This window comes from Bos indicus x Bos taurus, chromosome 4 (genome assembly GCF_003369695.1).
Source record: "Bos indicus x Bos taurus breed Angus x Brahman F1 hybrid chromosome 4, Bos_hybrid_MaternalHap_v2.0, whole genome shotgun sequence".
Lineage (NCBI taxonomy): Eukaryota > Metazoa > Chordata > Mammalia > Artiodactyla > Bovidae > Bos > Bos indicus x Bos taurus.
Window position 1 is genome coordinate 15,882,051 of NC_040079.1, and position 22,599 is coordinate 15,904,649.

A 22,599-nucleotide genomic window follows, 5' to 3' on the forward strand; every position below is an offset into this window, starting at 1 on the left:
TCATCCATCTGTGAGAGAGTCATAAATTCCACCCTAAGTCCAATCCATCCGTTGGTTGCTGGATGAGAAAACTGTGCCAGGGCAGTGAACATCTTTAGCTTCTCTTAATAGCCAACCACCTTCATAAATCGTATTTGAACCTTTTTAGGGTTTTGATCTATATCACCGCTTCCACTTAATATGCAAAGCAGATTCTTTTCGGGGAAGACAACCTCAGTTCAGTTCAGTTCAGTTCAGTCGCTCAATCGTGTCTGACTCTTTGCAACCCCATGAGTTGCAGCACGCCAGGCTTCCTTGTCCATCACCAGCTCCAGGAGTTCACTCAAACTCATGTCCATCAAGTCGGTGATGCCATCCAGTCATCTCATCCTCTGTCGTCCCCTTCTCCTCCTGCCCCCAATCCCTCCCAGCATCAGAGTCTTTTCCAATGAGTCAACTCTTCGAATGAGGTGGCCAAAGTACTGGAGTTTCAGCTTTAGCATGATTCCTTCCAAAGAACACCCAGGGCTGATCTTTAGAATGGACTGCTTGGATCTCCTTGCAGTCCAAGGGACTCTCAAGAGTCTTCTCCAACACCACAGTTCAAAAGCATCAATTCTTCGGTGCTCAGCTTTCTTCACAGTCCAACTCTCACATCCATACATGACTACTGGAAAAACCATAGCCTTGACTAGACGGACCTTTGTTGGCAAAGTAATGTCTCTGACAAGCTCAAGTGCTACTTTTTATTCATCCCAGTCTTTGAAGCATGTCCCTTTCCTTGGCTGGGTGGGATTTGATACCAGAGCTTGTTTTCATCTTCCCGTCCTTGTATGTGACCCATTCAGCCTTGAGTCTCCAGTTCTAAAGGCCTTCGGAAAAGCGGGTCACCTCTGGGGACGGGCAGGACGAGGATGTGTCTGGAATATTCTGGAACCGCTCAACTTCCCAGCACAGAGAGCAGCAGTCTCCCTGCTGCTGCTGCTACTGCTGCTAAGTCGCTTCAGTCGTGTCCAACTCTGTGTGACTCCATAGACGGCAGCCCACCAGGCTCCCCGTCCCTGGGATTCTCCAGGCAAGAACACTGGAGTGGGTTGCCATTTCCTTCTCCAATGCATGAAAGTGAAAAGTGAAAGTGAAGACGCTCAGTCGTGTCTAACTCTTAGCGACCCCATGGACTGCAGCCCACCAGGCTCCTCCCTCCATGGGATTTTCCAGGCAAGAGTACTGGAGTGGGGTGCCTGCTGCTGGAGAATCCTAAACCACCCCATACAGATGCAGGTGACGTGGCCATGGGGATGTTAACTTTAGTGAGCTCCGCTGTCCGTGCAGCACCAGGCCGGTGCCATGCTGAGAGCAGAAGCCAGGTTCTGCTCACCGTCAAGAGCATGCACATGAGTAGTGACTTGAGATGAACTCAAGAACATGTCAACAAGTACAGAGTGAGGAGATACGTGCACACTATGCATACAAGCTGAAAGAGCCATCCCTGGGGAGGGGTTGGAATGGGGTTGAGTTCATTAAGAATCGCCTTGTAGAGGAGAGGAGCCTTGAAAGAAGTGCTTGGATCTGCTGGTCCTTCTTTGTGAGCCTGGAAGTCCCTTGTGAGATCAGACATTCTGCTGTGGGACTCCAAGGGACCAGCCCTCAAAACTCCCTGTGGGGGCTCACATGTGTCATCGATGGGGTGGGAGGGAGCGGGCTCCAGCCATCATGGCCCAAGGGGCTCTGGTTCTGTGTCCTGTCTCCCCACCTCCACGCAAACTACCCTCACACGCACGGTGAGACTGAGTCCCTACCAAACGTACCTCCTTTCCCAATCTCCTGCCGTCTTTCTTTCCCCAGTCCCTTTGGTTTTCCTGTTTTTCTCTCCCTCCTCCCCTGGCAGTGGGCCTCCCTGCTGAGGACCACAGGGCCCCAGGCCTGCCCGGTGCGTGAGAGGCCTGGCTGACTAGACGGCCCCCTCATGCCGCTCGTGTTCCCTGGCAGGTGATTGAACTGTGCCGTCCGCTGGACTCCCGGCTCGAACACGTGGACTTTGAGTCTCTCTTTTCCTCTCTCAGCGTCCGACACCTGCTCTGCGTTTTTGCCTCCCTGCTCCTGGAAAGGAGGATCATCTTCATCGCAGACAAGCTCAGGTATCAAACCTTGGCAACTTCCGCTGAAGTGTTTGCACGACGGTCAGTCTCGAAATGTCTCTAAAGTGTTTGCGTGACGGTCAGTCTCGCACGGGGTGGAACCTGTAGTGGGGGATCGCCTGGAGTTCAGAGGCAGCTCCTCTGCAGAAGGAGTGAGAGTCAGCAGGCAGCTGAGGCTGGAGGCTTATGAGGCCCCCGAGTTGTGTAAAGTGAGCTGAGCCTGCACTTCTGCACTCGGCTCATCTGGTACTTGGCCTGCTGCTCACTCATTCTGCTAGGCTCTGGGCACCCTACCATGTGCTGGGGAAACGGGGAAAAGACAGAGCTGTGCTTCAAGAGGCCTCAGTCGGGGGTGGGGATGGAGAAGTAAAGAGACTGCCCAGTACCCTGCTGTAAAGGCTGACTAGAGGCAGAGCGTTCTCATTCATAGACAAGACGAGTTCCCTGCATCTTAAGCCCAAGAGCAAGTAGAAAGCATGTTCCAGGCAAAAGGAGCTGTTGGTACAACAGCAGGGAGAGGGGAGGCCAAGAGTTCCTTCAGGAACTGCAGAGCAGCTCAGGGTAGTGGAACTGAGAGGAGAGCCAGGAACCGGCAGAGGCAGGCAGGGCCCTGTTCCCAGGAGGGCTGCAGGACCAGGCAGGAGGCACAGACAGAGCCAGAGGCGTGCCTTCATCTAGGGCTAACAGAATCCACACACACAGACCCGCTGCCCAGCAGGGTGCACCCACATCCTAGGGTCACGTTCGGTGATTGGCAAAGCCCAGGTCACAGATCAAAGAAGATCCTGAAGAAGATGCAGATAGGGGTTGGGGTTAATTCTGAACTTTAAAAAAGAAAAAAAAAAAGAATTCTTGGCATTTTCATCATTTCAAAATACTGAATCAGACAGAGCCTTCCTCTCTTTGGAACTGAGGGCGCAGAAGCGAAAGTGGTGGCTGCTGCTCCAGGGAGGGCTGAGTTGTGGGTCCTGGCTCGAGATAAGCCGGCCAAGCGGGAGAGGCCAGCTGAGAGTCCATCTGGAAAGAAGCCGTGCCAAAAACATGTAAAAATCGGTTTGGAGAGGAAATAATGACTCTCGACTCTAGAAAACAAAAGGGAAGAAGAAGAAAAGGGAAAGAAGAGTGCAGAGGACGAAGCGTGTGAACGTGGGGTCCATCCGCAGGCGTGGTGGGAGATGGAATCCAGCCCTGTCTCCACCGCAGCCCATCTGGTCACCTTGCTCACGCTCGGTCGTTGGACCGCAGCCACCGGGCTCCTCCCAGGCTGCTCCCAGCCCGCCTGAGAGTTAGCTATTCACGTTTAATGTCACAGTTATTGTACTCTCTGTGCACTCTTGTCAGCAGGCCCTGCCTCTAGCCTGCAGCTGGTGCTGTGGGCAGCTCTCCAAGATCCCTGGGCACTGGGGGATTCGGACCAGAGAGTTCTCAAGGTGGGGGCCTGCAAGCTGAGGATGAGGAATAACCCTTGCATGACCAGGATCAGATTTCACCAGTGCTCTAGTGACTCTCTATTCTCTGGAAGCCCCACCATCCCCCACTCTCCGCCATTTTTTTTTAGTTGTCGGATTCTCAGGCTTTCCTTGGGAGGAGGGGAAAGTGATGGGTCTCTGAAAGACCCAGGTCAGGAGTGGAAGGCCCTCCAGGGAGTGGAGATGGGGCAAATAGTCCCAAGGGCCGCTTGCTTCTGGTTTAAAGATGTCAGGCTCAGGAAGGGTCCAGCCTGCCCAAATATCTAAGAAGACGGACGTGACTCAAGAGGAGCAGGGGACCAAGGCCCGTGGCCCTCCGCTCTAACCCAGGCTTTCTTCGGGGGGGAGGAGAAGGGATAATATCATTTATTTTTCTCACAAAGGGACAATGAAAGGAGACAGTGGGAACAGAAAGGGAGGGAGCCGCATCAAAGACAGAGGCATCCCTGCAGGGCAGCAGCGGGCATATGTCAGAGGCTTTGGGTGCCGAGACACCGGGAAGGGCTTAGGACAGAGACCTCTGGGGAAGGACTTGACCACTCCACCTTGTCCCTGGAGAGACTTCTGGGTTGACAGGTGGGACTCACACAGAGCTGTTGTCATGAGAGACAATGAAAGGAACCCCTCCCTGAGCATGGGGCCTTCCCACTGCCGGGTACTGCTCAGTCCTCCCAGCCCCCTCCCCTCCTGCCCTGGCAGGAGACAAGTCACTGCGGTGGTCTGATTGGAGGGACTTTGGGGTTTCTGTCATCACCCCGCCTCCCAGGGTGCCTGGCACTCTGCCCTGAGAGATTTAGTCTCTCGGAGCAGCAAACACCCACAAGAGGGTAAAATGCCAGCCGTGGCTGCAGGACGCTGTTCTTGCCATAAGGCTCTTACTGCCCGCTGGCTGTTTTCTTTTGCAGCAGCTGCCAGCCACGGGGCACTGAGGAGGTAGGATTTTTGTCGGGTAGCGGGGCAGGGATGTGGATAACTTGGGTGCCCTCTTTGGGTCCAGAGCCAGCGTGTGCGTGTGCTCGCATGCGTGTATGAAATACCGAAATTACACTGCAGTCCCTTTACAACATTCAGGCTGGCACGTCCAGCTCTCATCCCACGGGAGGGGGCCTTCCCAGACAGCGGGGAGGCCTGAATGTCCTCAGCTGCTGGCCCTGGGTCTCCTCATTTAGGAAACAAGGGCTCCTCCATGCCCAGCCACTCAGAGCTCTGAATTGCTAGGGCTCTGGTGTCTCATTGTCCCCAGAAGTAGCCTGTGATTGTCCCATTACAAATGGCTTCAAGTGTTCTCTCTCTTGCTCAATAAATTTGCTTTTCAGCCAACACTAGTTAAGTGCAGATCTGAAGAAGCGAGGAAAGAAAGAAAGGCCCTGAGAGCGCTGAGGCAGAAAGTACAGTGTGCATAAACCTGATGAGAACAGCAACAGCTGAGCCCTGAGGTAGGGAACCGGCGAGCTGCCCTGGGCTGAGCTCCTCCATTCTCTCAGCCTCCCGAGAGCTCCATCAGTTCAGTTCTGTTAGCGGGAGACTAAGAACCACACAGAAGTGAAGTCACTTTGCTCAAGGAAAGGGTCAGTGGGAGAGCTGGGATCAGACAGGGGTAGCTGGCTCCAGAGAAGACGAGGAGGCGAGCAGGCCGCCATGGTCTGGGTGGAATAGAGGAGTATCTGTGAGGCTGTCTGTCTATACAGATACATAGGGACAGTCTTTTTAAAAACGTGCCATCACAACGTGCTTGGCAGTCCAGCCAGAATTGTCTCCTGAGGAAGCTCAGACATCTGTGCTTTCCTCTCCTGGGCCCATCTACCCCACCCACCCCACCCACCCTTCTAGCCGGGACCCCCTTGAGGCAGGTGGCTGAGGGAACCTCCAGAGTCTCTCCCAGCTCTGACCTCTGAGTCCATGGGCTGGGGTGCCCCAGGTGTCTGCCACACCCCTTGGTGTCTGCCCACCCAGCAATCTTGGTCCCGGACCTGCTGAAGTACCCTTCCCCCATTCCTGACCCAGGACTCATCCGTCTCAGGCATCCTGTGTCCCAGGGGACAACCGCCTCCTCTGCCCAGCTGTGTGATTCCCATGGGATCCCTCCAGCTCAGATGCTCTGGGATCCCACCCTCACATGGCCCACTCCTCGCCCAGGGGGTCTGGTTCAGTAGAAACCATCTGGATAGCATTTCCTGAGAGTGATTCTAAACGTACGTGCTTCAGGATGGTGAGGTGCTGAGGTAACTAACTGTGAGTGCCCTTCTAACACCCCGCTTAACCTTATCTGGGTTGAAGATAAATAAATACACCCCATGTTACAGATCCACTCTCCCAGGACTCCCAGGCCTCTGCTCTAGCCTGTGCTCAGAAGTCAGGGCACCATCTGTACCTCCTCTTGCAGCTTTAAGTGCTTTCTTCTGAGGGGGCCTCAGCGCAGCCTCCTCTTTGGGGGTCTCTCTGACCCTCAGACTTGCCCCCTCCCCTAACAGAGAGCCCACACAGGAAGTCTGGCTCACCTGTGAAACAGGGACCTAGCTAATGATCAGAGCACAGAAACGCCTCCAGAGAACACAGTGCGTGTGAAGTTACTGAGTGAGAAAGCCGGAACCCATCTTCTATTCTCCAGCCTGTTCCACCTAAGGGGTTCCTCTGAGAGGAGTCAGCCACCACCTACTTCTGATTTATGGGAAAATAGCTCTAGGGAATTGAAGCATTCTTCAGCTGCTGCTGCTGCTGCTAAGTCGCTTCAGTTGTGTCTGACTCTGTGCGACCCCATAGACAGCAGCCCACCAGGCTCCGCTGTCCCTGGGATTCTCCAGGCAAGAACACTGGAGTGGGTTGCCATTTCCTTCTCCAAGGCATGAAAGTGAAAAGTGAAAGGGAAGTCTCTCAGTCATGTCCAACTCTTCAGCTAGGCCATGACAAACCAGTGGCTGGCTGCAAGTCGTCTGACCTGGAAAAGCCTCTGAAGAAAGCCTTCAGCCTAAGTTCAGCCCATGCCTTCATCCTCATCAGTGGGCACCACTTGCTCTCTATGGGCTGCACATGCCCTGATTTCTAGCCCTGCTCAGCTGGAAGTAGAAGTAGGCTGCTCCAGGTTCCCTTCTGTAGCCCCCCATCTTCTCAAGGCCATGGAGCAGGGCATGAGAACAGGGCCCACCGCAGACTCAGTGAGTGGCCCCATGACATCCCGGGGTGAACATTGGCCTGCCGGAGGCCTGTGGTCACTGCCACCAGCACCCTCCCCCGCCACACAATTCATTTCCTCATCGTTGCAAGTGCGTCTGCCCACTGCGAGAGGAAATAGCTGGGAGTTGTGGCAAATATTGTATGAGTTAGAAAAGGGTTTTAAGTGGAGCCAAAAATCTATCAAATTTAGAATAACATTCTTGCTCCGTTTCATCTTTACGGTGGACGTTGAGTGTTCCTTAAGGCTCTGTCAAGCCAAAGTTTAGCAGATGGAAAAGAAAGAATGTTGTTGTGATCACTTGTTCTGTTGTCATAACAACCTAAATAAATATTTCCCTATACCCCTTTCTTCATTTCCCTGATGATAAACATTTTGTTTTTTCGTTTATTAATTTCAGTTCCCAAGGTTTTGGCCAAATCTACACACTAGGCTGAATAAGAGAGTCAGAGCTGCACATAAACAATTTGTGTAAAAGTTTTAGGCAGGACGACGGTTTTTAATATTCGAGAAAGTTACTTATCTGTCCGTAGTGCGTTCACACCAGAAGCTAAACGACAGACTTCTAGTGAATGACAAGTGGGATTCGGTGGTCAAATCTGGACAAATAGTAGAGCTTGAGTCTTGGCCTCGACGTCAGTTGACTACACAGATAAGTCCCTGTGTAGCTGTGCATCTTCATCTTGTTGTGTGCTCCTTTTAGTTCATTTTTAATCCGTTTCTGTAGGTTTAAATGGGGCCCCGTATCCTGTCTCAATCAGTTGCACCATGGTGTTTCAGAAGAAGGTTGGGTTTGTGGCACACCCTCTCCAGGCAAGTGAGCTTGCCAAGGACTACTTGGGAGTGTGGGTAGCCTCCATCTTGGTGGTCCGACACCTAGAGTACTACTTCAGAGGTCCTCAAGAAGCTAACAGGGAGACACCTATGTTTAGTTCAGCAGAGTGCTGGGAAAATGCCATCAGACTGATTATACATGAAGTATTAACTACCTTATTTTTTTTTTTGCCTATGAACACCAAGATAATTTTGAAGCAAGGTTTAGACAATAGCATAGCCACAAATTGTCTTTGACTCCAAGCCCATCACCAACAGAATCTCGGATATAGCATACTCCAGCTCTCTTCTGGGGCCAGGTCCCTCCAGGCTGTGCTGGCTCTAAGCATAGTCCTTTCGGGGGCAACTTAAAAACTCTCCAACGTTATATCTCCTAATTCCTTGGAATGAGATGTCACCATTGCTTTTCTGCCCTGTCTCCATCAGTGAGCTCTAGAATTACCCTCCAGGCCTGGGTTTTTTTCAGTGTCAGTCATTTTCAGCTCCTGGCTCCTACTTCCAGTTCCTGGCTCTCTCTCTCTCTCTCTCATAGTTCGTGGTTGGCACTTTAAAGCTGGAACGCCCACTTTCCTTATGTTACAGATGAGGAAGCTGAGGCCTGGAGAAGAGCTTTACCTGAGATCACACAGAGTGTAGCAAACCCAGTTTTGTTGAGGTCCAGCCTGGGTTCTTTTTTAACTCAGTGACACATTTCTGCAGGGTCTGAAAGTACAGTAATGGAAGCATGGCAGCCACCTCCCACTAGGTCTCAGCAGGCACCAGACCACATCAGAGTCACCGCTGGCTCTGGTTCCTGGGAATCACACACAAAGGGAGAGACGCTTTGCCTGGAATCCTAAAGGATGCTGATGGGCTCACCCTGCAAACTCCTGGGGTCTCTCCAACTCTGGAAACTCATCCTTCACTTTTCTGGTAGCATCTTAGAGAAAGCTCTGCACTTGACTCTTTCTGGTTGCTAGGTGAATTGGGAGGCTGCTGAGCATAGTAATAACTAACTGCAAATTGGGCTAGGACCCTGTTGCTGGGAAAGATTGAGGGCATGAGGAGAAGGGGACGACAGAGGATGAGATGGTTGGATGGCATCACTGACTCAATGGACGTGAGCTTGAGCAAACTCTGGAGATGGTGAAGGACAGGAAACCCTGGCCTGCTGTAGTCCATGGAATTGAAAGTCAGACACGACTGAGCGATTAAACAACAGCAACACATACGACACAGGGCTTTGTAGCAGCCAGAATGGAAGCGTCTTCTCCAGGAGAATCTGAGTGCTCACAAGTGTATCCTGGTGTCTCTGGACTAATGCTTCAACCCTCAGGAACCACCACCAAGTAGCAAAGCATTCTGGGATCTGACCCTTCTCCCCTGTGCCCATCTTTTAACCTTGTGGCCCAGCCAACCTCCCACTGGGGCATCTCCTCCCTCCCTCGCTTTTGTGCAAATTGATCACAGCTGTGGGGGGCCAGCATTCCTTTCCTCCACCCCCACTGTAATGCGAGCCAGCTGCCAGGGCTCCCTGCTAGAACTTCCTTCAAAAACACTGCCTCTCCTCCAACCAGCAGATGCTCAGAAGGCTCCACATTAAGTGGCAAGCGAGCCTGAACAGTCATCCTTAGCATCCCTAGAACTGTAGACTGTACTTTGCATGTTCCTAAGAAACCACCAGCCCTAGCAGTGCCCACCCCCATGGAAGCTCCTCTAGCCTTTATGGGTCAGGGAATAAAATCTCAACAAGCTACACTCAGAATAATCCCTTCTTTTCTCTTGTACCATTTTTTTTAAGATTCACTAATTTTGGGGGTGAGGTGGGTCTTCGTTGTTACACGGAGGTTTTCTCTAGTTGCAGCAAACGGAGGCTACTCTCTCATGGTGTGCAGGCCTCTCATCGCAGTGGCTTCTCTTGTTGCAGAGCATGGGCTCTAGGGCACACGGGCTTCAGTAGTTGCGGCTCTCGGCTCTACAGCACAGGCTTGGTAGTTGTGGGTGGCCCACAGGCTTAGTTGCTCTGTGGCATGAAGGATCTTCCCAGACCAGGGGTCAAACTGGTGTGCTTTGCATTGCAAGGGGGATTCTTAACCACTGGACCACCAGGGAAGCCCCTCTTCTACCATTTATTTGGAAGGAACAGCTGCCACTTGATGTATTATTTGCAGAATCTGACCTGTCCTTCTAGTGTTTCAAGAGGCAGAATTTTGTTTTAGAATATTGGAGGGAGCTGGAGAACAAGAGGGATGCGACACTGCCAGAACCCCCGCCTCTCGGGTGGCTCCTGACGCCCTGACAGGTGCCAGCTAACAAGGTGGCAGTGGAAACCAGGTGGGAAACATGGGGACCCGGCTGCAACAGCGATCAGACTGTTTAAAAAGCAAACAAACAAAAAACACTTGTTAGCAGAATCAACAATGGTAGTACCAACCTACATGGCCGACAGGTGACACGTTGAGTTGTCATTTGTCCCCATCGAGACTGAGTACGAGACTTAGCGACTAAACGACAACAGCAGACTGAGTCCCGGTGCCCCTCAGCTCCCTGCGTTCCAGTTAAATGGATGCATTTCTTCTTTCCGTGACATTTCTTTACCTGCCCTGTGTATCTAGTGCTGCCATTGCTTATCGTCGTGTTCTCTACTTGTTCCAGCTACCTTCCCCACCCAGCTGGTTCACACTCACTGCAGCTGAGCCACACACCCTGCCCCCCACCCCCACCCCCGCTCCGAGACCCCTGGGCTTCAGCCAGAGACACAAAGCACAGCAGCAGTGGAAAGAAGGGGAGACTCCCTGCAGACCTGCTCCCTCCAGGGCTGAGGCCAAGAGAAGGCAAACGGGCAGGAGGCCATTTCTCTGAATTGGTAAAAAAAGAAAGTTACACAGATTTCTTTTTCTTTCTTTAATTTTTAATTGGACTTTGAAAAAAACTTTTTATTTGGGGTTTTTTAGTCGTGCTACATGGCATGCGAGATGTTAGTTCCCTGACCAGGGATTGAACCCATACCCCCTGCATTGGAAGCTCAAAGCCTTAACCACTGGACCTTTGGGGAAGTCCCCAGACTTGTTTTTCTATTGCAGTAATCAAGAAAAACCCCAAGGCTTCTGGCTGTGCTTCTTCATGCCTGCATTCCTCAGTCTGTGTCTCTCTACCTTCTCCCACCTGCAGGACTCCTCGCTCCCCACCCTGCCCTCACCCTGAATGCAGAAGTTACTTTAACTTCTTTTTGCCTGGGGTTCACTGTTGTTCAGTTGCTCAGGAGCACCCAACTCTTTGTGACCCTGTGGACTGCAGCACGCCAGGCTTCCCTGTCCTTCACCATCTCCCGGAGCTCTAAAATCGCTTCCAGGTCTAAAATTCTGTGCTTCTGTAACTTCCCCGGAGTCAGAAATGCTTAAACCACACCTCTGAAATGTAAATGCAGTCTTAAACATGAGTGCTGCATTTTTATTCTCCTTTAGTGACTTGACTAAAGTGCTAACTTGCTTCAGTCGCGTCCGATTCTTTGTGATCCTATGGACTGCGGCCGGTCAGGCTCCTCTGTCCATGAGATTCTACAGGCAAGAATAATGGAATGGGTTGCCAGGCTCTCCTCCAGGGGATCTTCCCACCTCAGGGGATGAACCCAAGTCTCTTACGTCTCTTGCATTGGTAGGCAGGTTCTTCACCACCAGTGTCACTTGGGGAGCCCATGACTGAAAAGCGAGGATTTCAGAAACTTGCTGAAGGGACCATGGATGACAGAGTCCACCATGGATGACCTACACCACTGCATGATCCATTCTTTCTCCAAGTGATGTTTAGGAGCTTAATAACAAATGTGCTAAAAAAAAAAAAAAAAAAAAGAGGTGGATTTCATACACAAGGCTTACTTCAGGAAATTCCTTCTTAGGGTCTCTTTTAAAGAACTCCCACTAGCCACTTGGAAATGAAAGCCAACATCCCAGTAAAAGGTGTAACATAACAAAATTCCAGCTCAACCATCTCTTTCTACCCATTCCCCACTGCACCTCACCCCCAACTCTTTAGTCAAAATCATTGGCTTCCAAGCCTTTTTACTACAGTCCACAATTAGAAATACATTTTATATTCAGACCTAATATACACCCCACATAATACATACATATAGTTATTTACAGTTGGGAAAAAATGCATCATACTCTCTTATTTTCTATTACATTCTTTTTGTTGTAGTTGTTTTTGAAATTATTTTTGAAATTGTTTCAGTTGTTTTTGAAATTATTTCAGGACCCCCAATAGGGTGCAAATTATAGTCTGCAAAAACTTGCTCTACACACAACTATTCTTGTTCATATTATGATGTCCTTCTAGTTTTCTAAGTTATGACCCGTAGTCCTTGAGCAGATCAGCTTTGTAGACTGGCCACACACAAATACAGCTTAGTCCTAAAAGTTCAAAGTTTTAGAACAAAGTAAATTCAGCCCATTCAGTGATCTATAGATCAAGCAAATTAAACGTAAATGATCAGCAATTCACTAAAAGTATCAACATTCTTGACTTATCTGGTAGAAAGTGATGCCTTAAAAAATAAAGCTCCTATGCTTTTCAAGACAATTTTTAAGTCTTTATCTTTATTGAATCCAGAGAGAAAACAATGATTTACAGAATGGAAAAAAAAAGTGTGTGTCATGTCTGAATGCCTTAGGATTTAATTTAACATAATTGATAGGGTTTACTTACAGGTTTGAAAACTACATTTGCTAATATTTTTATAGTGTAACCTAATATTTCAGTTGTGGAAAGAAGCCGTTAGTAGTTACTAATAATAATAGTTACAGCCTCAGAGTGCTATTGAGAGGTGTCTGTTGTTCAGTTGCTAGATGGTGTTCAAGAAGATCTTTTAAAAGGCAGAAGTCACTTCACTGCCCACTGCTGGCTGAATTATTGATGTTGCTCTCTTGGTATAAGTCCAAACTTTAGTCTGTCTCACCCTTACTCAGCTAATAAAGAGGCATTATAGTGATAACAAACAAAATATTGGGGTAGCATCTTTCTCATTTTGAGGGTGATCATTTGAAAGAAAACATAAGACCAGGTATCGATGAAATATGTGGCTGCTCCACTACTGAGAGGTATCTCATGACTCCAGTGAGTGTCAGGAGATTGATTATTTGCTAAGAGAGAGAACAGGAAGGTCAGGAGACATACTGGTAAGTGGACAAGATTCAACATGGCTGTTATTAGGTTTGGCTTCCTTAGTGGCTCAACTGGTAAAGAATCCGCCTGTAATGCGGGAGACCTGGGTTCGATCCCTGGGTTGGGTAGATCCCCTGGAGAAGGGAACAGCTACCGGCTCCAGTATTCTGGCCTGGAGAATTCCACGGACTGTATAGTCCATGGGTTCGCCAAGAGTCGGACGCAACTGAGCAACTTTCACTTTCACTTTTTAGGTTAGGAGCCCCCAAATGGAAGCAGGATCAAAACAAGGGCTAGTGCATATGTTAAGGACGTCTCAGGGGGTGCTAGATTCAGAGGAACTTACTAGATTCAGAGGAATCTAAATGATTTGGGGAGGATTGCTTTTTTATTGCAGTAAAATATACATAACCATAAATGTTACCATTTTAATAATCTTTTAAGTGTTGAATTCAGGGGCATTTAGCACATTCGCAGTGTTTGCAGCCATCACTGCTCTCCATTTCCAGAGCTTTTTCATCATCTCAACTGTAATTCTGTCCTCTTTAAGCAACAGTGTGCCCCTCTCACTTCCTCCAGCCCCTGCTAACTTCCCTTCTACTCTTTCTCGATGCATTTGCTGATTCTAAGTCCCTCGTGTAACTGGAATCATACAGTACATGTCTCGTTCTGCCTGGCTGAGTTCACTTGCTAGCCAGTATCTTTTAGTCCATTTCTTTTCTTCTTAAGTAAACCAGAGCTAAGTGATTTTTTTGATGGGCTCAGGAAAGTTTTATGACAACGAGATTATAGGTGTGTGGCATCATGGGAATGCAGTAAAGACGCATTCATCCATCCAGAACTCAGCTTCCTTGCAGCTTGACGTGAACAGAGCACAGCTGAGAACCAGGGCGAACATTCAGAAGGTGTCCTAACAGATGCAGTGCTGGTTACAGGGAACCGAAGATGACCCGGTATACTCTTGGGTGAATCCACTGGGCCCTCACTTTGGTTTACTCTTGCATTAGACACATCTAACAAGCTTCTAGAGCTTCCAACCCCATAGCATTTTAGAAACAGCATATTGGTATGAGAGGAGAGGGGAACCGCTGGGAGCAGGCTCACTTAGTGATAAGAAGCGATTTCGAGGAAGAAGAGAAAGTCTGCTCTCACTCATCTCGGAAGCCGCCAGTCATCACTGTGCTGCAGCTCCGCAGAAATGACATAAAAGCGATGCTCCCAGGTAATCCACCCGTTCACTCCACAAACCGAGCACAAATGCCGGCACGGAGCAAAGCCTTGTGAATCCCACACAATTGTCAGGCTCAGCTTTCACCAGTACAAGGCTACACTGTGATCATCCTGCTTTAAGAGAGACTGAGTCTGTCTCTCAACGTTGTTATTTTTCTGTGTTTTGAATTCTGACAAGAAGTATGTGAATTTCGCTTTTACACAACCGAGCCATTTGGAGCGGACGGCTGCCCCTGAACACTGAAGGACGCACCCTGTCTCCCCTGACCACACCTAGGTGTTCACACTTGGCGGAGAGAGAAGGAGCACCCATGCGAAAGAGGCTTTGGTTGTCTGGGGCTTCTCTGTGGCTGGGGGAGGTGTGGCTGGCGTGTGAACCCTTCTCTCTGGCGTCTTCGTGGAGGCGGCCCACCCTCCTGAAGCGGCCCTTCCTCCCCTCTCTCCCCGCCGCAGCACCCTGTCCACGTGCTGCCACGCGATGGTGGCGGCCATCTACCCCTTCACCTGGCAGCACACCTACATCCCCGTGCTGCCGCCCGCCATGATCGACATCGTGTGCTCGCCAACGCCCTTCCTCATCGGGCTGCTCACCAGCTCGCTGCCGCTGCTCAGGGAGCTGCCGCTGGAGGAGGTGAGCTCCCTGTCGGGGCCGGGGTAGGGGGAAGGGGCTGCCTGTGGCTTTGCCAGCAGGCAGGGTCAGGGGAGCAGCGGGACCCCACGGCTTTGTGAGTCAGCACCCTCCTGCCAAGTCACCTTCAGCAGAACCTCTTGACTGCAGACTCAGTCTCCCCTCTAAATGTACCTACAGCCGTGGACACCCATTGAGAAAGGCTGCAGTCAACAATTTGTTGCTGTTGTTGAGTCGTGTCCCACTCTTTGCGACCCCACAGACCACTGTCCATGGGATTTCCCAGGCAAGAATACTGGAGTGGGCTGCCATTTCCTTCTCCAGGGGATCTTCCATCTTTCCGTGGATAGAAAGCTGTATCTCCTGCATTGGCAGGTGGATTCTTTACCTCTGAGCCACCAGGGAAACCCAACCAACGATTTACTCGATTTTAATACACCTAGTCAGTAAAGAGCCATCTGCCCTACCCTTCCCCCATCCATCCCTCTGTCATGGGAAGAAAGCACACAAAGAGCTAATGGTAACTGGAAATCATCTTTGGGCCAATAACAAAGTCTTGAGAAGGACTGTGTTCCTATAAGTAGGTCATTTTTTGTATCAGCTAAAAAGGCAATAAGCTAAATGTGTTCAGGGATTGAGTTCTGGGTCCAAATGAGAAAAGCCCTGCTTAGCGTCTCTGTGATTATTGAGTCCCAGCCCCTTCCTCTAAATGGTTTCTGTCTCCAGTACTGAGAGCTTCCAGCAGTCAGAGCAGAACCGTGGGGACTAAGTGATGCTGCACAGAACAGCCAGGCCTGAACCCTCCCGGTGTCCCAAAATGCATTGCCTCTAATTGCCCAGGTGGTCCTGCAGTCCTGTTAAAGATTAACCAGCAGACTCAGGTCTTTGAGTGTGTGTTTGTGAACTGCAGAGGGTTTTCCTGGGTGCCCTGTAAGCCTGCAGATGGCTCAGTTCACCCCCCCAGGAGAGGGTATGAGAAGGAGGGACAGCCCCTCTCAGCTCCCAGCTCCTGTGTTAGAGCCCGTGGTTCCTGCTGTCGTGGAAAGACGGCAGGCACGCAGGCCCCCGTGCACGTCCTCTGTCATAGCCAGCGGTCCACACCGTGTGATCCCGTGAGTGGCCGCCTTCCCAAGTTTTGTGCCCTGGTCCCTTCACTTGCCTCTCCCTAGTTGTGGCCCCGGGTCTCAGCCTCACTCTGAGGAAGGAGGACGAAAGTGCTTTACCTGAAAGCCTTGACTCGTGGGAGCCCAGCACCTGCAGCTTGGCTTACTGTCTCGTTGGGTCCAGTCCTCTGGGTCTCTCCCCTTTTATCCCATTAAGAGAAATGACAAGACTAAGTGGGTAACTGGGAGGTAGAAGGGGGAGGCCTGGCGGGGGTGGCAGAATCCAGTGAAATGGGAACAAGCTGGGGCTCTAGCCTCTCTGACTCAGTGACCCACATGCTAAAAAACAGTCGGAGCAGCTCTGCCTTAGCCAGTCCAGGAACAGGGCAGGAAGTCCAGCTTTTGGCCCACTCGTATCCTAGCTTGCGGTTACAGTGTTGAAAGCATGCATGTCTGGAAAGCTTTTTCCCCGCCTCCCCCTTCATCATCTGTGGCTTCAGTGGCAATGTCAGGAAACCACAATTGGCCTACTCCACCCCCACCCAGCTGCCTCCCTGGGTGCCAAGAAAGAAAGAAGGTTAACAGTCCGTTTCGATATGCTGGAAGCCCTCGCTGCTAACAGTAACAGTCCCTTTCCCTCACCTCATAGGTCCTGGTGGTCGACCTCGTCAACAATCGGTTCCTCAGGCAGGTGAGTAAGAAGCAACCCAGCTTCAACCACTGCTTGCTCTGTTTGCACCTCTTTGATGTTTAGAGCTCGCCTTTCCAGCTCTGTGGTGGGCCTGGAATCCCAAAGCAGGCCAGCAGGCGGGGGCAGTCCCCAGCCAGGGCTTGACTGAGGACAGGACAGAAGGCAGGGGCCAAAGAAGAGGGGTTTGGACAAAGGATTGATTCCCATGGGCTCTGTCACAAAATGGTTTGCTGATAGAATCTTTATATAGGTTATAACTGTAGACACTTAACCTTTTCCAACATGCCTTTAAATATTTGACAACAAATTTCATGATATAATACAAAGTGGAAAAATCAGGATAAAAATTATATACACTACTTTGCTGATCTTGCTTTTTAAAGGATAGAAATGAGGGGGGAAATACACATATATAGAAAGATAGAAAGGAAAACTCATCAAAACATCAATTCTGGTTGTCTTAGAGTAGGAGACTGAAAAAGAGACAGATTATGAGCAATTTTAGATTGTTTTGATATTTTCATACATTTTTTATAATGATCATAAACTACTTTCATTATCAGAGAATGAGGGTTGGGTGCAGTTCAGTCCCTGGTGGGGGAACCCACGTGCTCCGTGGCATGGCCAAATAAATAAACTTGGAGTGGCTACTGAAAAGTTATGCATGATAATGCTGTTTTTTATTATTAGCTCCATCTACTTTCACTTTCCAAGGGCCCTCTGGGTAGGCCCATCCCCACTGCCCTCCGGCTCTGAGACCCAGATCATAAAGCCAGCTTTCAATCATACTGGTCATCTGCCCTGACCAAAGCCCCTTGATAAGAATTAGCCACCTTGCGGGGTGGAGCATTGGGAAACTACTGAGTAGCCACTTAGGTGCAGGGAACTTTCTCAAGTTAATTGTGTTGCATTTAATTCCTCCCAACCTTACTGAGCTATTATTGACATATAACATATTTAAATTTAAGACGTACAACATGATGAGTTGATATACGTTGAGAAATTAGAACCACAATACAATTAGTTAACCCTTCCATCCCCTCACATAATTACCTGTGTATGGGGGGATAGCACTTAAGATTTACTCTCTCAATAACTTTTAAGTATACTTGAGCTATAGTCACCAAACTAGACATTAGATGCCTCAGAATTTACTCATTTTCTAGCTGGAAATTTGTGCCCTTTGACCAACATTTGCCCTTTTCCTCACCCCTCACCCCTGGTAACCACCTCTCTACTCTGTTTTTATGAGTTGAGTTTTTTAATTAATTTTTTGAGTTCAGTATTTTAGATTCCACATATAAGTGAGAACGTACAGGATTTATTTTTTGCTGTCTGGTCTCCCTCACTTAGCATTATGTCTTCAAGGTCTGTCAGTGTAGTCACAAAAGCGGTATGTCTTTCTTTGGTGGCTGAATACTATTCCATCGTGCGTGTATACGTATGTGCGTGTGTACTTACTTTCTCCCATTTTGGAGGCTGCGTTTCTGTTTTGATGACTGATCGTTTTACTGTGCAGGAGCTTTTCAGTGTGGACTCCGACTTGTTAATTCTTGCTTTTGTGGCTTGTGCTTTTGGTGTCATATCCCCAAAAATCGTTGCCAAGATCAGTGTCAAATAGCTTTTCACCTGTATTTTCTTCCAGCAGTTTTACAGTTTCTGGTCTTCATTTAAGTCTGTGATCCATTTTTTTTAAATCCACATAATCTGGGGGAGAGGTACAAGATAGGGGTTCAGTTTCATTCCTTCGTATATGTATGTCTAGTTTTTCCAGTACCATTTAGGTTAAGCAACCACCCTTTTCCCCTTGAATATTCAGCTCCCTTGTCAAGTGTTAATTGACTGTATATGAATGGGTTTATTTCTGGCCTCTCGATTCTGTTCTGTTTATCTTATTGTTGTTCAGTCGCTCAGTCGTGTCCAGCTCTTTGCGGCCTCATGGACTATAGCACGCCAGGCCTCCCTGTCCTCCACTGTTCGTCTGTGTTTCTGTTTTTATGCCAGTTGATGCTGGGAAAGACTGAAGGCAGAAGGAGAAAAGGACAACAGAGGATAAGATGGTTAGATAGCATTACCAACTCAATGGACGTGAGTTTGAGCAAGCTCCAGGAGAGTGTAGGGGAGGACAGGGAAGCCTGGCGTGCTACAGTCCATGGGGATGCAAAGCCTTGGACAGGACTGAGCGACTGAACAACAATAACACCCATACTGTCTTGATTACTATAGTTCCATGATAAAGTTTGAAATCAGGAATTAGGATGCCTCTGGCTTTGTTCTTCTTTTCTAAGATTGTTTTGCCTGTTCAGTCTTTTATGGTTCCATACACATTTTAGGATTTTTTTTTTCTATTTCTGTGAAAAACATCATTAGAATTTTCATAGGAATTTGCATGGAATCTATAGATGGCTTTGAGTAGCATGGCCGTTTTAACTATTTATTCTTTCAATCCATGAACACAGAATATCTTTCCATTTAGTTTATATCTTCTTCAGTTTCATTCATCGCCATCTTATTTGTTGCAGTTAATCTTCACAGTGAGGTAACCCGTTTTACCAAATGGGGAAGCTGAGGTTCCTGTAGCTTGTTAAGAGTGGAATCAAGATTCAAGCCTCTGGTTCGAAGTTGCGTTCTCTCCACTAAACCAGGAACCGTGCCGGGCCTGCCCTGAAGAATCCGCTGTGTACATCTGGCCAGGGTGCAGCCACCGTCCCGGGAAATGCTGGGACAATGACTCCTGTTTTTTCTGTTTTACAGATGGACGATGAGGACTCCATTCTGCCCCGGAAGCTTCAGGTAGCCCTGGAACACATTCTGGAGCAGAGGAATGACCTGGCTAGTGAGCAGGATGATGGGCCCCCGGATGGCAAACGAGGTAAATGCTCAACCACCTCCCAGACTGCACCCCTGCCTCCGTCCTTGGAGTCAGGGAGCAGTGAACTATGGGCATGTCCACTTGACACGGGGTTCAGTCGGAAAATGGGCAGCGAGGTGCACCAGGAGAGAGGCTGGCGCTCATCCCCTTCAGCAGCGAGTTGTAGGAAAAACCTTTCCCACCCCACCCCCAGTTTAGCTCTAAAAAATCTGTTTAAAGGTAGGAAAGAAATGACAGGCTCACTGTGGGGAACCTCTTTCATGGATCATCACAGTCGGCCTTCCAGGAACCTGGAATAGCATCCTTGTCTTTTCTGACTGACTCATCCCAGAGGCTCTGCCTCCGCCCTCAGCGGTCCTGGTCCTCCCCTGCTCTGCTCAGGCCCTGAGTCCAGCCCCTTGAACAAGGTGGTGTCTGAAGCCTTTGTCCGCTTCTTCGTGGAGATCGTGGGCCACTACTCGCTGTTCCTGACGGCAGGCGAGCGCGAGGAGAGGACCCTGCAGCTGCAGCGAGAGGCCTTCCGCAAAGCCGTCTCTTCCAAGAGCCTCCGCCGGTTCCTGGAGGTCTTCATGGAGACCCAGACGTTCCGGGGCTTCATCCAGGAGCGGGAGCTGCGCCGGCAGGACGCCAAAGGTCAGGGGCCCTGCCATCTCCTCGGGTGTCGCTTTCCCTCTCCTCCCCACGCCCAGAGCCCCACTCCCAGTTCCGGTGCGAGTTCTCCTCTGTCCTCGTCTCCCCAGCTTGACCAGACTCTTAGGGACACCCTTTCCCTCCTCTCTCTGTGGCGTCTCTCCTCCATTTCCTCTTGTCCCTTCTGCCCTCCTTCCTCCCCCTCTCCCCTGGGCCCTGGGGCTGGACAGAGGAGAGGCTGGCCCGCACCCTCTGCTCCATGTGCTGCCACCGACGCCCAGCGGGCTGGCCGTGGGGAAGGAGGACAGCAGAGACTCCCCCCAGCCTGGGGAGCCCGAGGGCCCTCTGTCCACACACACACTCACCCACCCCGTCCCCTGCTCCTCAGGTTCTCCTTGTCTCCCTCAGTGTCCCTGTCCTTGTTGCTGGGTTCCATCACTCCTCTAGAGATCAGGACCGGGAAGTGTGCGGAAGAGGATGAAACCGTTTCTGTCTCTTTCTTCCATGCTCTTGAAGTCGTTTGGGGAATCTGAAAGCTAGAAATATCAGGAAAGGCTGCCCCAGGTGGGAGCTAGGCCAGAGGACCAGAGAGATAGATGATTAACCCTGAGGAGAGGCCACCCAGTGATGAGGGTCGGGGATGCGGGAGCAGCTGGCCCAGGCCTGGGTATCCTCTGGTCCCGCAATTTTAGACCCTGAGCTAAGGCAGCAAAGCTCCACACCCCCAGAGCTCTGTGCATTGCAGAAAGGGGGACTGTCATACTTCAGATGATTCTGATGAGGGTATCCAGAGAGACAAAAGAAGGTGGATTAGAGCCTAGGAGGAGGCACACAACTCCTGATGAAAGAATTCACTTGAAGACCTGCCGGGTACACCCAAGGATCACTGTCTGATAGAAGATCAGGGGGAGATGATGACAGTAGCCTGAGGCTCCAGCCCTGGGCGAGAACTGAAGGTCCCTGCCCGCTGAGGTGACCTGCCCGCCCCGCCCTCCTGAGTCCCTAGATGGCAGCCGGGCTCCCAGGAGGCAGGCCACTTGCCAGGGGCCCTCTTACAGGAGATCTCAAGGAGAAGGGAAGGGCCAGGACCACCTGGTTCTTCTCTGAAACCAGGGGCCTAACACAGTGCAGGCGCTTGGAAGGTGTTCGTCGAGGAAAAATAGGACTTCACCCACGAGCTAGCTTTACAGCTTTCCAAAAACAGTTACTGCACGAGGCTGGGCAATTATAAGGTCAGGAAAAAAACCTTTTAACTCTAAACGATTCAGAGCATGTTTATAGAGCAGCTCCGTCTCAGCAGCAAGGTTTCTCTTGTTTGCGGCAGTAAGGAAACGAACACATGCAGAAGCACCAAGAGAAGGAGCTAAAGCGGTTGGGATTTCTCTCATCAACAGGTCTATTTGAGGTCCGAGCCCAGGAGTACCTGGAAACACTTCCCAGCGGAGAACACAGCGGTGTCAACAAGTTCCTGAAGGGACTAGGTGAGGCCCAGGGGTCTGAGTTCCCGGCAGCAGCCCCGGGGGCCATGGGGTCTTGGCGAGTTCCTGCCACCGGGGCCGGGGCTCATGACGCTGAACTCTGAGGCCTGCGCCCACTGGGCCCAGTTGGCATCGTACCACCCTCCTGTTCTGCCCTGTCCTCGGAGCGGAAGCTAAGGACACACGGCCCTCTCCCTGCCCTCCTGGGCCCTGGCTATGTTGCTCTTCTTTCACTCTTACCCCCCACATCTTCAGTCTTGGGGAGTGGGGCTTAGAAGTATGATGAGTGGAACCAGAGAAGGGGGCCTGACAGTAGAGACCTGGGCCAGTCTCCAGATGACCCTGAAAAGTGGAAATGCAAAAATTTCAGCAAGGACTGCAGTTTAACCAGCCAAAACAGGCCCTTGCTAGGAAATGGAGGAGAAGAAAGCAAAAAGCATGAGAGAGGGAGGGAGCAGGCCCCGGTGAGGCCAGCGCCTCAGAGGACCTGCGGGGGTCCTTCTTGGAGCCTCACCCAGGGGGCCGGTGCCTGGGAAGGGACCGCCGGCCTCCTGCAAGGCCGGGCTCCCAGGGAGGCGTGACAGTCCGTGCTTCCTGTGTCACCATTTCAGAAGCAACTGAAAGTCTGCAGCTCTGACAGTCTTCCCTTCAAAAGACCCCTGCTCACAGGGGAGGCACATGAGTGCAGGGGGCGCCCAGGAAGGGGAAGGCCCCCAACTTCTCCTGGGCCCTGGGGTGAAGCTCGGGGCGGTGTGGGAGCCCCAGTTGTCCCCACCACAGCTGGTGTGAAAAGGGCACGATTTTAACTCGGCTCCTCTGTCTGCCTGGTGCAATGTTCTCATTTTCTTTTTTTAGGCAATAAAATGAAGTTTCTCCACAAGAAATAGCCCTCAACCCAGACTCCAGGGAAAACTTCCTCCCAGGGCAACCACATGTCTTAAAAACAGTCCTGGTGGTCTCCCTGAGAAGTCGGTCCTTGGTTGTCCCAGGTGCTGGAAAAAGGCCTGGATGGTTTCTGCTCATCCCTGCGCTGTCCCCAGGAACAGGATCCCAGAGCTGCCGGGAGGCAGCTTACTCAGAACAGCACTGGAAATGGGACCTGGGACCAGGCACATTCAAAGGGATTGTTTTGGGTTGTTGGATTTGGGGTGTTTTTTTTTTTTTTTAATCTTAGCTATTAAAAAAGAAGAAGAAAAGTGTTTGGGTTTTCTTGTTATTACGCCAAGGCTAAGACAGCTG

At 50.4% G+C, this 22,599-nt stretch overlaps 1 protein-coding gene across 3 annotated transcripts in view; it reads left to right on the forward strand.

Annotated features, from left to right (window-relative positions):
- The window catches only part of DENND2A (DENN domain containing 2A), a 99,633-nt gene extending 77,074 nt beyond the window's left edge, over positions 1 to 22,559 (forward strand). For all 3 annotated transcript variants that reach the window (XM_027538834.1, XM_027538835.1, XM_027538836.1), the window contains exons 14-20: positions 1,969 to 2,117; positions 14,412 to 14,589; positions 16,339 to 16,380; positions 19,135 to 19,252; positions 19,634 to 19,885; positions 21,277 to 21,363; positions 22,216 to 22,559. In XM_027538834.1, coding sequence (XP_027394635.1) covers positions 1,969 to 2,117; positions 14,412 to 14,589; positions 16,339 to 16,380; positions 19,135 to 19,252; positions 19,634 to 19,885; positions 21,277 to 21,363; positions 22,216 to 22,247 — 858 coding nt within the window. In that variant the 3' untranslated portion in view covers positions 22,248 to 22,559. The remainder of the gene's footprint in view (positions 1 to 1,968; positions 2,118 to 14,411; positions 14,590 to 16,338; positions 16,381 to 19,134; positions 19,253 to 19,633; positions 19,886 to 21,276; positions 21,364 to 22,215) is intronic.
- The last annotated feature ends 40 nt before the right edge of the window (positions 22,560 to 22,599 follow it).